This window comes from Chrysemys picta, chromosome 19 (assembly GCF_011386835.1).
Source record: "Chrysemys picta bellii isolate R12L10 chromosome 19, ASM1138683v2, whole genome shotgun sequence".
NCBI lineage: Eukaryota > Metazoa > Chordata > Testudines > Emydidae > Chrysemys > Chrysemys picta.
In genome coordinates, this window is record NC_088809.1 from 10,459,629 (window position 1) to 10,474,125 (window position 14,497).

The 14,497-nt window shown below is 44.2% G+C and overlaps 1 protein-coding gene across 7 annotated transcripts in view; it reads left to right on the top strand.

The window, feature by feature from the left end:
* RAP1GAP2 (RAP1 GTPase activating protein 2) overlaps window positions 1–14,497 on the top strand; it is a 301,497-nt gene that overhangs the window by 245,554 nt on the left and 41,446 nt on the right. For all 7 annotated transcript variants that reach the window (XM_065573327.1, XM_065573328.1, XM_005298907.5 and 4 more), the window contains 7 exons: window positions 3,341–3,376; window positions 4,695–4,739; window positions 6,641–6,673; window positions 8,864–9,073; window positions 11,258–11,361; window positions 11,956–12,034; window positions 13,970–14,023. In XM_065573327.1, the coding sequence (XP_065429399.1) occupies window positions 3,341–3,376; window positions 4,695–4,739; window positions 6,641–6,673; window positions 8,864–9,073; window positions 11,258–11,361; window positions 11,956–12,034; window positions 13,970–14,023 (561 nt within the window). The remainder of the gene's footprint in view (window positions 1–3,340; window positions 3,377–4,694; window positions 4,740–6,640; window positions 6,674–8,863; window positions 9,074–11,257; window positions 11,362–11,955; window positions 12,035–13,969; window positions 14,024–14,497) is intronic.

The window sequence follows — 14,497 nt, forward strand, 5'->3', positions numbered from 1 at the left end:
CCTGGGGAACGCCCACCAGACATAGGTCAATCAGTCTGGCTGGTTAGTCAATGCACCATTAGCGAGAACAATAAGACTTTGAAGATGCTAATCTCCCTGTGAAGTCTACCTGAGGATTTATGGCTACTTTGACACTACAGGGTCATGTGATCACGTCACGTGGTATTGGACTCCATCTTGGGCTGCTAGTATTTTTCCACAAGGGGGTGGGGATCAAACTGGGAAACAAAGGATTCCAGCCATATGTAAATCCTATATAAGGCAGGGAAGTGAGTTAATCAGGGTCGGTTCCTCACTGAATCCCTGCCCAAGATGACTGCTGAAAATACCTCAGGCTGATCTGGGGAAGAAAGGACTGGACCCAGCCTAGAAGGTGTCTGGCCTGTGAAAGGAATATCTGGAGTTCTAAGCTGCAAGCAAGAGCAGTTTGTCTTCAAGAAACACTGCAACCTGCTTAAAACAACATTTAGGGTGAGAAATTATTACTTGCAGCCAGTTTCTTTAGTGTATTAAGCTTAATTTGTGTGTTTGCTTTATTTGCTCAGTAATCTACTTTGATCTGTTTGCTATCCCATAATCACTTAAAATCTATCCTTTGTAGTTAATAAACTTGTTTAGGTTTTCTCTAAACCAGTTTGTGCCATTCAAAGCGGGTGGGTGGGTGAGTAGGGGAGCAAGCTGTGCATATCTCCCTCCACACTGTACAGTTCTCTGTGCAGCACAAGACAATACAATTTTGGGTTTGCACCCCAGAAGGGGTGTGCACTTGAGTGCTGGGCAGTCCCCTAGCTGATTCTTCCCATGCAGAGCTGATGTCAGTGTCCGTGTCTTTCTGGGTGTGTCCATACCTGTGTGTGCGCTAGAGGAGGGGTTCTCAACCTTTTTCTTTCTGAGGCCCCCCACATGCTATAAAAATTCCACGGCCCGCCTGTGCCACCACAACTCTTTTTCTGCATATCCAGTAGATTAAAAGCCACAAGCAGCATTATGGGGTAGCAAGCAGGGCGATTGCCCTGGGCTCCATGGTGCGGGGGGCTCAGCAAAGCGAAGTTGCTCGGGCTTCGGCTTCAGCCCAGGGTGGTGGGGCCTGGGCTTCGGCTTCAGCCCCAGGCCCCAGTGGGTCTAATGCTGGCCTTGCTCTCTGGCTTATTTTGGCGGACTCCTGAAACCTGCTTATGACCCCCACAGTGGGCCCTGGACCCCTAGGTGAGAACCACTGTGCTTGAGGAGGCTTCAGGGCCTGGTACAGCAGGACAGGGTGAGGAAGCCCTGGCTGGTGGAACGGGCGGATCCCAGTACATCAGGTGGCACCCCAGAGTGTGTGTGAGGGGGCAACCCGTCACAGATGCATTTAGCCACCTACTGCTAATCTCATGTATTTCGTGATATTGAACGGAATAAATAATTTCCATATAAGATGGTAACTTGGCCTGAGGGAAGCTCCTTGGAATCAATCTTGGAGCTGAATATATCTAAGCTCAAATTGATTTGGCTGGTGTCGTTGACATGTATCTGGGAAACAGTACGCAAGGTACCACCACTTCATTGAAACAGGGAGTGCTCAGAATTTCTCTCTGTTGGTCTGTCTACCTGCCTACCGCTTGTGCTCATCTCTAACACGTCTGAGCACTCTTCTGAGGAAACTGCAGTGGGTCCGATAGGTCGAGAAAGCCTATGGCTGAGTAAAGGACAAACACGCCCGGGGCTTGGGTCTCAAGCCACATGCTTGGAAGGAAAAGGGACCAAAGAAAATCTCAAAGGATTCTTACAGCCAGGTTTTCTCTGGCTTTGATCAGTCCAACCCCGAGACTCCCTGGTGCTCAGTCCTCTGATAGTCACTTGGGATACAGTAATTCATGTTGACTGGGTCTCTCATTGCTGGGCTCCATGGCTGTTTTAGCCATGAGGGTTCATACCAGCGGTTGATTCTCTGCTCGGGGAGTGAGCGTTAACTAGCCAAATGGGGTCTTTATGCCCCAGTACATGATGTTGTAATCAAACATAGTTCCTGTTTCCATTGAAGAAAGATTAAAATACCAGGTTGTGTGTTTCTAGACAGACTGGAATGCAAAAGTATGGCAAGTGCTGGTGCTGTGAAATCATCAAGGCATGTGTCACGGCTGGATAACCGCTGTTTTATCAAATCTTTCTCCTAAGCAATCAGCTGATTAGTTCTGTGGGTTATGGGACTAGCTTATGCTGTGCGTGGGGGGCTGGGGGAAGAGGGGGGGAGGGAAGAGGAAGAGACCTACTTTATTCAAGAGGTTCACACACAATTCCATCAGAAAGGTGAGAGTGAGAGACTGAACCTGAGGAAGAAAAATCTCCCCTTTGGCCCTACAGCATCTCTGTGTCCATTGTACATAGACATAGTTACCTGCTAAATTATGTGTCTCTTTGGCCTGTCCTCTGACAAGGGGTGTGTGAACCACTGATCCATTACCATGGAAAGTCAGATCTGCTTAAGTAAGTGTGTGTGTGTGTGTGTGCGCGCGCGTGTGCGCAATTATATTGCCCTCTGGTTACTTCATGCGACAGTATGAACCACCGTAATGATGCTGCTAAAAACTGACCATATGTCTGTCCAGTGACCGCCATCCATAGAGGATATAAAGCCACTGGTGCTAATGTTGCGAGAGGGGAAATGTTGTTTTAATTTTGGCTAAAGCACAGGGCTGTGAGTCAGGACTTTGGAGGTTTAACCCCTGGCTCTGCTACTGACTTCAGGGGTGACCTTGGGCAAGTCACTTCAACTCCCTTTGCCCTAGTTTTCTATTTGTAAAATGGGGATGAAAATACTGCCTTCCAGGTCTGTTGTAAGATTTAATTGTCGATGTTGGCAAACTTGGCATACGTGGCCCTGCCTCAATACAGGCCACTGGACTTGATGACTTCTTGGGGTCCCTTCCAGCCAGACATTTCTATCATTCTGTGGTCCTACAAAATGCTTTGAGATCCTCCGATTGTAGGCACTACAGAGTACAAACTATCATTACTATTATTATGTGGATATGAAGATTTCATGGGTTACCCTCACTAACGGTAGCCACCTACTCCAGTTACTTAATTTTTATGAGGATATTAATTTTTTTTATTGTCACACTTGTAAAAGAAAAGATCTAACATTCATATCTGATGTAAATTAATTGCTTTTTATCAAACCCTCAGTGAATCACTTTTCTCCTCTTTGGCCCTGTTGAACCTGGAGATGGGTCAGAACCAGAACCCCAGATCAAAAGCTGGGGGGATGTTTGAAATCCATATCCAGATCTGAATTGTGCAAGTTGACCTCATTTATATTCTAAACAGGCAAGTGATTTATCTTTTGTTTGTTTTTCAGTCTGCAGAGTTCTTTGAAATGCTGGAAAAAATGCAGGTGAGTAGCATGACAGATGTGGTACAGCACCCCATTCATGCATTATTTCTCCTTGGGAAAACCGTACAGAATGACAATAAACAGATATTGTGTGGATAGCAAGTTCCCAAAGCAGTATGTGATTTGAACATGGCAGGGTGATCTTACAATACACAAATATATTCCACATCACTGCGTCATTCAAAATAATGTTGTCCCAGTCTAAGCTGATCAGAAAGGATGCTTTGGTACTAAATCGGAATATAAAAAATCAGATGAAAATGTACAACTTCCCAGAAGGGTCTTGGTGAACAGCAGTAGGTCTTAGTCCCTTTGCGATCAACCCATGTCGTTGTTGAAAAATTCTTTGAAAGCACCTCCCCAGCTTTTAGCCTTTCTAGGGTTTCAGCAAACACCGACATTGTACGCCCATGATTTTCAGGTGCCTAAGATTTAGAATCAATATGCCTGTCGCCTCACAGCTTGAGCAGTCAGACAACACAAGGCATATGTTGTGCTGGGACACTGTTAGGCAACACAGCCCTGATTCAGTAAAACCGAGGTCCTTTAAAACACGTACATGGCTTCAAGCATATAAGTAGTCTCCCTGATGTCAAATTTAAAGTGCCTGGATGAATCAGGGCCATAGCACTTTGTAGTGTGTTTTGCAGTATTTCCCTGAAAATGCTCAGTGTCTTGATATTTATTTAAGTGGCATGTAACAGCAGCAATCTATGGTTGGCTGTATAATGCAAAGTAAACAAAGTGGCTTGATCCATTTTACCCCACGTGGCATGACATTGTCCTAATTTACCTCGTGGGCTATGGCTACACTACGAGCTAAGGGTGTGATTTCCCCGTCTTGTGTACACACACTCCTGCTAGCTCTCACCGAGTCAGGGAGAACGTAAATAGTAGTGAAGCCATGGTGGCACAAGTATTGGCAGCAGAAGCGCAGCTGAGATGTGTACATACCACTGGTGTCAGGTGGGTTTGTACTCAGCATGGCTTACCCATGCCTCCCGCTGTCACTACCTGTGCCACTGTGGCTACACTGCTGTTTATACTCATGCTAGCTTGAGGATATGTACAGGAGCAGGGGAACCACACCCTTCGCTCGTAGTATGGATCCATGGCCTTAGAAGGTATGTGTTTGGTAGAGCTGTGCAAATAACGGATTTGAGGGATCTCTGGCAATTTAAAAAAAAAAATGGGGGGGAGGAAAAAGTTTTGGTTTGAACCAAAACTAAAATGTTCTTTAAAAAAAAAAAAAGTGGTGAATTGAAAAGTAAAAGTATTAATTATTGAACTTATTATGATTATAATTCATTTAAAACAGGCACCAAAACCTGAAGACCAGAGAACTGGAAGTCAGAAAAATAAGGTCGGTTTTGGGATGGATGTTGCTCATTGTGCAGAACTCTCAAAATGATTTTCTGTCTCTAGAACTAGGATTTCAGGGAATGTTGGTAAAGACACTAAGGCCTTGTCTACACTACCAAGTTTGGTCGCCAAAAACTGCCTTTTGGTGACGAAACAGCAAAGAGCGTTCACACTACAATGGGACTTTTGTCGGGAAAAACGTCCAGTTTTGGCGACAAAAAACTTCCACCCCTACGAGAGACTTTTGTCTTTTCCCCCTCCCTTTATTGTTGACAAAGAGCCAGCGTAGACACCGCTGATTGTTTTGTCCACAGCACTGGCTTCCTCTAGTATCCCACAATGCCTGCCCTGATTGCTCAGCTCAGTATTTGATCTCGGTTGCTCTGCAGGTATGTGCCCCTCCCCTTTCAAAACTCCGGGAAGTATCCGTGTGCTGCTCCCTTTGGGGAACAAACAAAGAGCAAATCATTAGAATGCTCCTGTCCTGCCCGGCACTAGGGACACAGCGGCTGGCAGACTGCTGCTGCAGGGTGAGGAGAACAGTCTGCGGTGCTGCTTTGCCATTCCTTAGCATGCAGAGCTCACAGAGCCACTCATGATGCTGCTCGCTGAGGGGGCTGTGGGAGAACTCGGAGAGAATCCCAAGATGCCGATCAAACAGCTCTTCCTTCCCACAACACTGCACTGTGGGATACAATGTGGACATGACTTGTTGACAGAGGGAGCAAGTGTGAACACCCTTTGGCGATTTTTGGTTTGTCGACTTTTGGGTGTCAACATAAGTTTTGTCAACAAAACTTGGTAGTGCAGACAAGCCCTGACTCAAAAAACTAAAGGATTTCAATGTTATCTAAAGACATGGGACTAACTGAATTGCAAAGATTAAATAGATGTGCATGCAGGTCCCTAATCCAGCCTTAGGTCTCAGACCTGTTTGTCTTTCTGCAGTCAGCTGTTTAAAATGGTTTGTCTTTTAATTGAATTGTTGAGAAGCTTATGTTGGTAACTGAATGGGAAAATGGTTCCGTTATGTCTTTATGCACTGGGGCATTTTGAAACAGAGAATCACAGGAGGAATGGAAAAGTCACCTACCCTGTCTTTCTATTAATGCAGGACTGGTTTTAAACCGAATTCAGTAGTTCAGTCCTTATGGTAAACTGCTGTAAGGGAGGAAGTACCTTCGTATTGGGTATGGGGAACTGAACCACAGAGACACAAAGGGTACGTCTTCACTACCTGCCGGATCGGCGGGTAGTAATCGACCTATCGGGGATCGATTTATCGTGTCTCATCTAGACGCGATAAATCGATCCCCGAACGTGCTCCCCGTCGACTCCGGGACTTCACCAGAGCGAGAGGCGGAGTCGACAGGGGAGCCGCAGCCGTCGATCCCGCGCCGTGAGGATGTGAGGTAAATCGATCTAAGATACATTGACTTCAGTTACGCTATTGTCATAGCTGAAGTTGCGTATCTTAGATCGATTTCCCCCCCCAATGTAGACCACCCCAAAGTGACTTGCCCAATGTCACACAGGAGGTCTGTGGCAGAGCAGGAAATTGAGCTGGGGTCTCCTGAGTTCTAACCATTGGACCATCCCTCCTCCCACCTGGGTTTACACTAGTGATTTCCCCTCCACAAGGTGGCCCTTTCTGTTTGACCAGGGGCAAGAATGCTTCATGGCTTAGTTTCCCGATCTGTCAATTTCTTATCACACCGGGGTGTTGTGAGGATAAATTTGTGTTTACAAAGCGCACAGCACTGGGAACATTAAAACATACTTTTACTCTCTGTACAAGAGGGCAGGTTAAAAATGTTTGTATTAAATAGAAATGAGTAAGGATGTAATAAATGCCTAATGGAGAACAAGCAATCATTTCTGTGGTGTTTTGATCTTTTGTAGGAAGATTACATCCCATACCCCAGCATTGATGAGGTAGGTGCTTTAAAGCATGTTTGGATGGCTGCCTTTTTCAAAATGTTAATGAAAGTTATTTGTAGGGATTCTTTCCTGTCTCATGGATGAGCTGTGAAACCAAGATCCTGGCCACATTGCTTATTAAAATGCCATTTGTTCTCTAGAATAATGGTGGTTGTCTCTAGGGCTGAGCTCTGTGGTTTTATAATTGTTTTTGTACAAGAGCCTAGAGGCCACAACACATTTTCATAAATGTGGAGAATAAATAACAAGCACGGAGTCCTGTCCTGGCTCAGTTGCATTGTGGGGAATTGTATTTCATGTACCTAAATTCCTCCAGCAGTTCCAGGTTGATGTGATATTTGTCCGATCATGGAGTTATCACCAGACCTGAGTAAGGGGCAACATGTACCTGGGCTACCTTAGGAACAGACTAGGGACGGAATTCTTCCTCTGGAGAGGTCTATCGAGTGTCTTATTTCCCCGTTTCCTGGGGGCTGGAGGAGTACTGCAGATTACTGGTGCAGTTTGCTTCCTCTTCCACACAGGCTCAGCTGTGCTAGCCAACATATTGTGAGGGGGGGAGCAACGGGGAGCCACTCCCTGCCCATCATCACAAGATGGGGAGTAGCCGTGATATGAGTTTGTTTGTACCAGGGAACAAGGGGGCCTTACATCCCTTTGCTCCCCTGCATGAACACACAAGGCAGTTCACACCTGAGCCTCGTCTGCCTTGAACTGTGGCACTCCGTTGCTGCACGCTGCTAAACTGCTGCTACATTGCAACTCAGAGGTGGCTGCAATTCAGTGGCGTAGGAAATGATTCTATATGCTGATTTTCAGTCTGTAACACACTTTTGGATCCTTTGGGATGAAAGACACGCTGTAAACGCAAGTCATTGTTCCTGCGCTGTTTGTCACTGAATTTTTTACTTACCTCATTCCACACCAGATGGAGACTGCATTTCAGAAATAGTTTGCCTGCTGTGTTAGCAAAGTGCTTTGGGATCAGCCTAGGTGAAAGGTATTATATAAACGTAAGTCGTTATAAAGGGATTCATTTAGGGCCTGATCCTGCAGCACCATTGAAGACAGTGTAACTGACTTTAAAGGCAGGATCCTGCTCCGGTTGGAGAACCGCTATTGGTGATGAGTGTTTTATGCTTTCCTCCACCCCCAAAATAACCTGAAACAAAGGTTATGCTGTTAACTTGGTGCTTTTACGCTAGAACATTTGACTTGCAATCTGGCTACTCTCCCAGACCCTATGGTAGTACTGCTATTGATCAGCGGCAGTGAGAGAAGTACAATGTCAGGCTTGTCAATTGTTGATTCCTACAAGACTAGGAAGTATTGATCATGCTGATTTGACAAGCATGTGGCTGGCTATTTGATTTTTACCTGCCTACTGGCTAGCACACCTTGGACCACCCTCCTCTCCCATCTTTTAAGATGGTGTGATAAGCATTAAGGGCCCATGACAGCTGAGAATGAGTCCAATTTCTACTGCAGAGGTAAATGCACCCTTGGTCTGTTGTTACTCAGGAAAACTCACAGTAAAGTCAATGAGAGTTGTTCTTCCTGAGTTAAGAGTGAGCAAGCGGTGAATAAAGACCCCAGGAATTTGGCCCTATCTGTGTTGGTTAGTTGCTAATGAACTTATCTGCAAGTGGTTGGAACACAAACAATTGTTTCCCAGCTTTCGCGGTCAGCATGAAAATCTCATTGGCTCTCGATGTTGTTATGAAGCTCGTGATGTTTGGTGTGTTTCTTAAAGCCTCAAATCCTGGAGACACTTGATGAAATGAAAGCTGAGATTCTGAAGGAAAAACAGAGCATGATGTTTTCTAGCCCTTTTAGTTGCACAGAAAATCTTGAAAATGTGACTCAAGGGCACCCTTAAAGGCTCAGAAGGCCAGTAAAAAGTATCCCAAATGTATTATTTAAAAAAATAATTATGATTTTTAAGCCAATCTCATCGATTGGGGGCCTGATTCATGATTTTTAAATGTTTGGGGTTGGCAATATTGAGCTCTTGACTCCTCTGTTTCTCCTTAGTGGTGATGGAAGACGCTAAAGGCTTGATCCAAAGCCTGTTGAAGCCAATGGGAAACTCTCCCACTGACTTCAGTGTGCTTTGCCCCAGCTAATCCAGTCCCCATTGCACTGTACTGTATCCTCACGGCACTGCATCGGAATTCTTTACAGATTTTAGAGAAAGGAAGCCCTTATCCCTTGATCATTCTGCCCCAGTTTGGAGGGTACTGGATTGAAGATCCGGAAAATCTCAGCACGCCCACCTCGTCGGATAGCAGCATCTCTGAAGAGGAAGAGGAAAACCTTAGCCCTAGCACGTATGGGTATAAATTAGAATGCAAAGGTGAAGCCAGGGCATACAGAAAACACTTTCTAGGGAAGGTCAGTGGTCAATATGCATCTACATTTCTCAGTCTGTTGTAAGCTATCTGTTTAGTGTGGCACTCTGTCCCCCTCTAATGGTGGCTAGGCAAATTAGAGATTGATGAGCCTGCTTTAGCGTTAGCTAAGAGAGGAAGGCCTTTTAGCTCACGCAGTAGAGCACGGGTAGGCAACCTATGGTACGCGTGCCAAAGGCGGCATGCAAGCTGATTTTCAGTGGCACTCACATTGCCCGGGTCCTGGCCACCGGTCCGGGGGGCTCTGCATTTTAATTTAATTTTAAATGAAGCTCCTTCAACATTTTAAAACCTTATTTACTTTATATACAGCAATAGTTTAGTTATATATTATAGACTTATAGAAAGAGATCTCCTAAAAACGTTAAAATATATTACTGGCATGCACAACCTTAAATTAGAGTGAATAAATGAAGACTCGGCACCACACTTCTGAAAGGTTGCCGACCCCTGCAATAGAGGCTCACACATTAAGACCCAGAGATCCTAGATGTGATCCTGGATGCTGCTGACCTGCCTGGAGGTATCAGTGTTACGTGTATAACCAACAAATTTTCTTCAAGGAAGAAAAGTCGAAAAATGTTGATTTATTTTCATCAACATTTTAAATTACAATGAACCCCCTTGCACAATTTTTGGGGGAAAACCTCATTTCATTTTTCAGCCATCTCTAGTAACTAGTGTTTATCTAGATGTAGCCATTTGGGTGAGGACATGAAAGGGCACTTCCCCTGACAACATGGCTGCGGAACTCTGGCAGTTTCACCGCTGAACTCCCTCCCCTTTCACCTTTGTTCAGCTATCTCTGTCATTTTGCCATTGGGCTGATTTCTCTGTTAAGAGCTGACAGTGCACTCTCAGCTGTATGAGATATATAAATGAAGATAGCCCCTCTTCTGAAAAGTTTATCTAGCAGAGTCAGGCAGAGAGAAGATAGGATGGACCGTGGGAAACCCAGAGGAGTGGGTTAACTTGGAATTGTCTGCCTTTCCCCCTCCCCAACAAAGGACCGGGGTTGTGAGTTTGAATCCCATCATTTCAAGAAAGGTGCTATTCGCGCAAGTGCTGGGAAGGGTCTCAAGACTTTCCTGGCCCCAGTCACCCAACCTGGATCAGCGTTCTAAAGCGTGAGACCCCTGTCACTAAACTAAACCGTTTTCCATTGGGGAAAAGCCGTTTCCACTCCACCAAAACTTTTTGCTCAATTTTATAGATTTCAACAAAATTTGGTTTGAAAAAAGAATTGGGAAAACCTGTTTTGAAAATATCAGAATGTCTTGTTTCAATGTTTTTGGAACAGAAAGTTTTTTGATTTTTTTTGTTTTGAAATGCCTTTTCGTTTAGAAATGTACTTTATTGTATATGTTAAAAAATGGTCAAAATCCTAACCAACCATTTCAAATGGAATTGTTTGAGTCATGCCACATGACAATTTTTTCGGAATTTCATTTTGTAAACAAAATTCAAAATTCAGACATTCACAGGCTGAAACGTGAGATAATTATTATTTGGTTCACCTCTGACCCTTCCATTGATTGGCTCAGAGTCTGAGTTCTCAGGCATGCTGAAGGTAGGACAAGAAGTAATTGACTTAATCTGCAACCAGGGAGATTTAGATTAGACATTAGGAACCTTCTAACTATAAGGATAATTAAATACTGGAATAGGCTTCAAGGGAGGTTGTGGAATCCCCATCATGGAGGTTTTGAAGAACAGAATAGACAAACACCAGTCTGGGATGGCCTAGGTATACTTGGTCCTGCCTCAGCTCAGGGGGATGGATTAGATGACCTCTTGAGGTCCCTTCCAACCCTATATTTCTATAATTCTATGCTGTTGTCTCATCCTGAGGGAAAAATCCTTATTTACCTTTGCCAATCAAAATATTGTAGTCCACTTTGTCCCTATGAACAAACGAAAGACAGAGTAATAAAGTCTACAGGCTGAACAATAAATAAGCCCCCTCAGGTTCCCAAAGGACGGAGACATGGAGCATTTGTGAGTGAGGTGTTGGAGAATTTCTTAAGACAGTAATGAGTCATCCTCAATTTTCTCTTGACACGGGGACCAGTGTCTAAGAAGCATTCTAGGTAGCCGGGATGCAGGTTGTTGTCAGTAGATAAGGCTGCCTTATCACACCACATTAACACATCTCTTCTATTTTTAGGATCATTTAAATTTTTATTGTACAGCCAGCAGCCTAGGAAATCTGATCCTTTCTATTAAGTGTGAAGAGGCAGATGGTACTGAATATTTACGGATTATACTCAGGTATGAAACTTCCTCCCTTCTCCCCCCAAAGTTAAACAAATAATCACTATTTAAATATCCTTTATCTGTTTTTTTCACCCTAATGGATGTAGATGAACTTGCTACTCATAGATTTAACACGTTACACATGGGTATATGAAAGGGGTTGGGGTATTATTTTACTTTCTCTGGATTTGGAATACCATATCTTGAGATTGCTCTGGGAATAAACATTAGACTTTGATCTATAGCCAAGCCCAGTGAAACTGAACATAAAAATCTCTGTAAGGATATTGGATAATATCAATCATATTTAGCACCATCTGTTCTGTAAACTGATGAGACCCAGTGTCTGAATTATTTTCTTCGTCCCTCACCAAAATATGAATATTTTAACACAACAGAGCTGCAGAGGCAATAAAAGAAATTAAGGCAATCGTTACTAGCCATACCCTGGAAATGCAGCAGGGTATCATTTCCAAACATCTGGAAGAGATTCCTGCTGTGGTTTCACTGAACATTACCAGTCACAATTAGTATGCATGGAAGCTCTGGAGGCATATCTATTATCGTAACTTATTTCATGCTCTCTGTTCTTCTCTTTTCCTTTCTTAGGTCCAAACTGAAAACATTACATGAAAGAATCCCCCTGGCAGGACTCAGCAAGTTTCCTAGTATCCCACAGATTGCAAAGGTAAACTGTCTATATTGCCTGGAGAGAACTGATTTACGAGACATGGACGCTCTAGGTGCACCATGGAAAGCTTTGCAAATGCAAATACTGTGCTGCTATAACATTTGTCTTGGGTGCAGGAGGTGGAGTTCTCAGACAGTCAACGTAGAGAATAGTATCCAGATTTTAGGGCTCTATTCCTGCTTCTGTTGCTTATTTGCTGTGTGACTTTGGGCAAGTCACTTACCTGCTTTTTGTCTCAATTTCCATGTCTGTAAAATGGGGATAATATAATGTGTGCATCTCAGGAATGGTGAGTCATAGTAATGTTAAGGATTGTAAAGATCTTGGAAACCTTTGGTGGAATAGTGGTATTGGAGTGGATGGTGGCGTTGATTATTTTTACTACTATATGTTACATGTGAGCATAGCCATGATCTGCTGCTGCCAGAGAAGAGAGAAGGAATTAGGAGAGAGGGGGGGATGTAAATAGTCTGCAAAGCCATAAAGAAAATGAAGGTTTCTGCTATTATTTTGTGTGTTGGCCTGACAGAACAAGGGGCAGCAAATACACATGTTCTCGCTCTCTCAGTCGTAAACAAAATGCTGTTCTAGTTTGCCTGCACTATGGTATCCTTATCCTTTTCTGCAGGGAGCCAAGTATTGTGATAATGCAGCTTTATTTTGACTCCTACTTCAGCAAGGGAAAAACTTTGCTAAGCAGTTTATTTGGCAAATTTTGCCCTTTATTCTGTTCTCACATTATCTGAGAACAGACTGTGATTTTTACCAACTTGTTTGTATGCTTTGTGTGAACAAATTTCAGGCTTGCAAACTGCTTGCTGCCAGCAGTCAATCTTCATGAATTTAATATTTGAACTGTGTGATTGGTTGCCTTTCTGATGTGATATTTTTTCTGTTTCCTGATTGGATGACTTAATCTCTACAAACAACTGCAAATAACAAATTTTGCTTTGCCACTGGCCCATGATAATTTCCATGAACAAATGTCTGCCTGCATGCACCTTTGTGAAATGAGAAGAGAGCTGTAAAGGTGGTTTGGAGCAAAATGCTATATATGTGCCACTTAAATGTCAATGAATCATTATTCACTTAGGTCTGTTTTGTGCAAACCCTTTAATGTGAAAAGTCAACTCCTATGAATAGTTTCACCTGTAAAATCCTGTGACGACCATGCCATCACTGATTGGATTAGAATTAGAGACGGAGCTGCGAAGACAATGCATGCAATTTAGAGCCGAATTTGGCTCATTATATTAAGTTAGCAGCCTTGACTTTGAGTATATCTTCCCTCGGTGGCCAGAGCCGGCTTTAGGAAGTGCGGGGCCCGATTCGAACAGTTTTGACGGGGCCCCGGCAGGGATGACTGGGGAAAAAAAAAAAAAAACGTAAAAAAACATGTGGGGCTTGTACTCACCGGGCAGCACTCGTAGTCTTCAGCGGTTTGTCCTTCACTCGCTCCGGGTCTTTGGTGGCACTAAAGGACCTGCTGCCGAAGTGCTGCCGAAGACCCAGAGCGAGTGAAGGACCCGCCGCTGAAGTGCTGCCAAAGACCCGGAGCGCTGCCGGGTGAGTAAAAATTAAAAAGGAGCCTCTAGCCAGGGAAGGGATTCTCGGCCACTTGCCCCCACCCCGGCGGCCCTGCCACTGGGCATGGGGCCCTCTTAGGCGCGGGGCCCGATTCGGGGGAATTGGTGGAATTGGCCTAAAGCCGGCCCTGTCGGTGGCAATTCCACATACATAAGGAGAGTGGAATGCTGGGGGTGAGATCTGCTGTGGAGACTGGAGAGGGCAATTCTGCCTATACACTGGAGGAACCGAGTTCTCGCAGGGCATTGTATTTATTCCGCCCCCACTGAGAGATAAAAAGAAGCCAAGTGCTTTTATAAACACTGTCCTCCCGTCTCATGCTGATTTTGTTTTTCTTTGTGGCAGGCTTTCTGTGACGATGCCTCTGGACTGAAATTTAACCCAGTCCTGTACCCCAAGGTGAGGATAAAGACCATAAAATACTCTGGCTCAGGAATGCTATATCTGAAGGGGCTGGTTTTCAAAACTGCTTGTGTTGTTGCGTGCCTAATTTGTGGATTCATTTACATATGCAAAATAAGTATATGCTACCACGATTGGCTAGTTGCATAGCTAATAACAGTAAAGTGAGGAGGTAACATTTTTGGGGGTGGGGAGCCGTGAGACACTCAGGCAAGCATATTTTTATTAACTACTGATGGAGTAAGGGGAGAGTCAGGAATTCTAGTAAGTCTCTGAACTTTGTTTCTTCACCTCAGTCACTGGACCTGGGGTAAGGTCATAAAAGTTTAATGCCCCTGTCACGTGAGTGGGGTCTGTAGTCACTGATACCAATAGGTACTTTTCTATGAACGCTGTCGTTTAGTAGCTGTGTCTCTTTAAGGATGTTTCTGCCTGGACCATGTGCAGATGCAGTTCCTAATATACTATTTT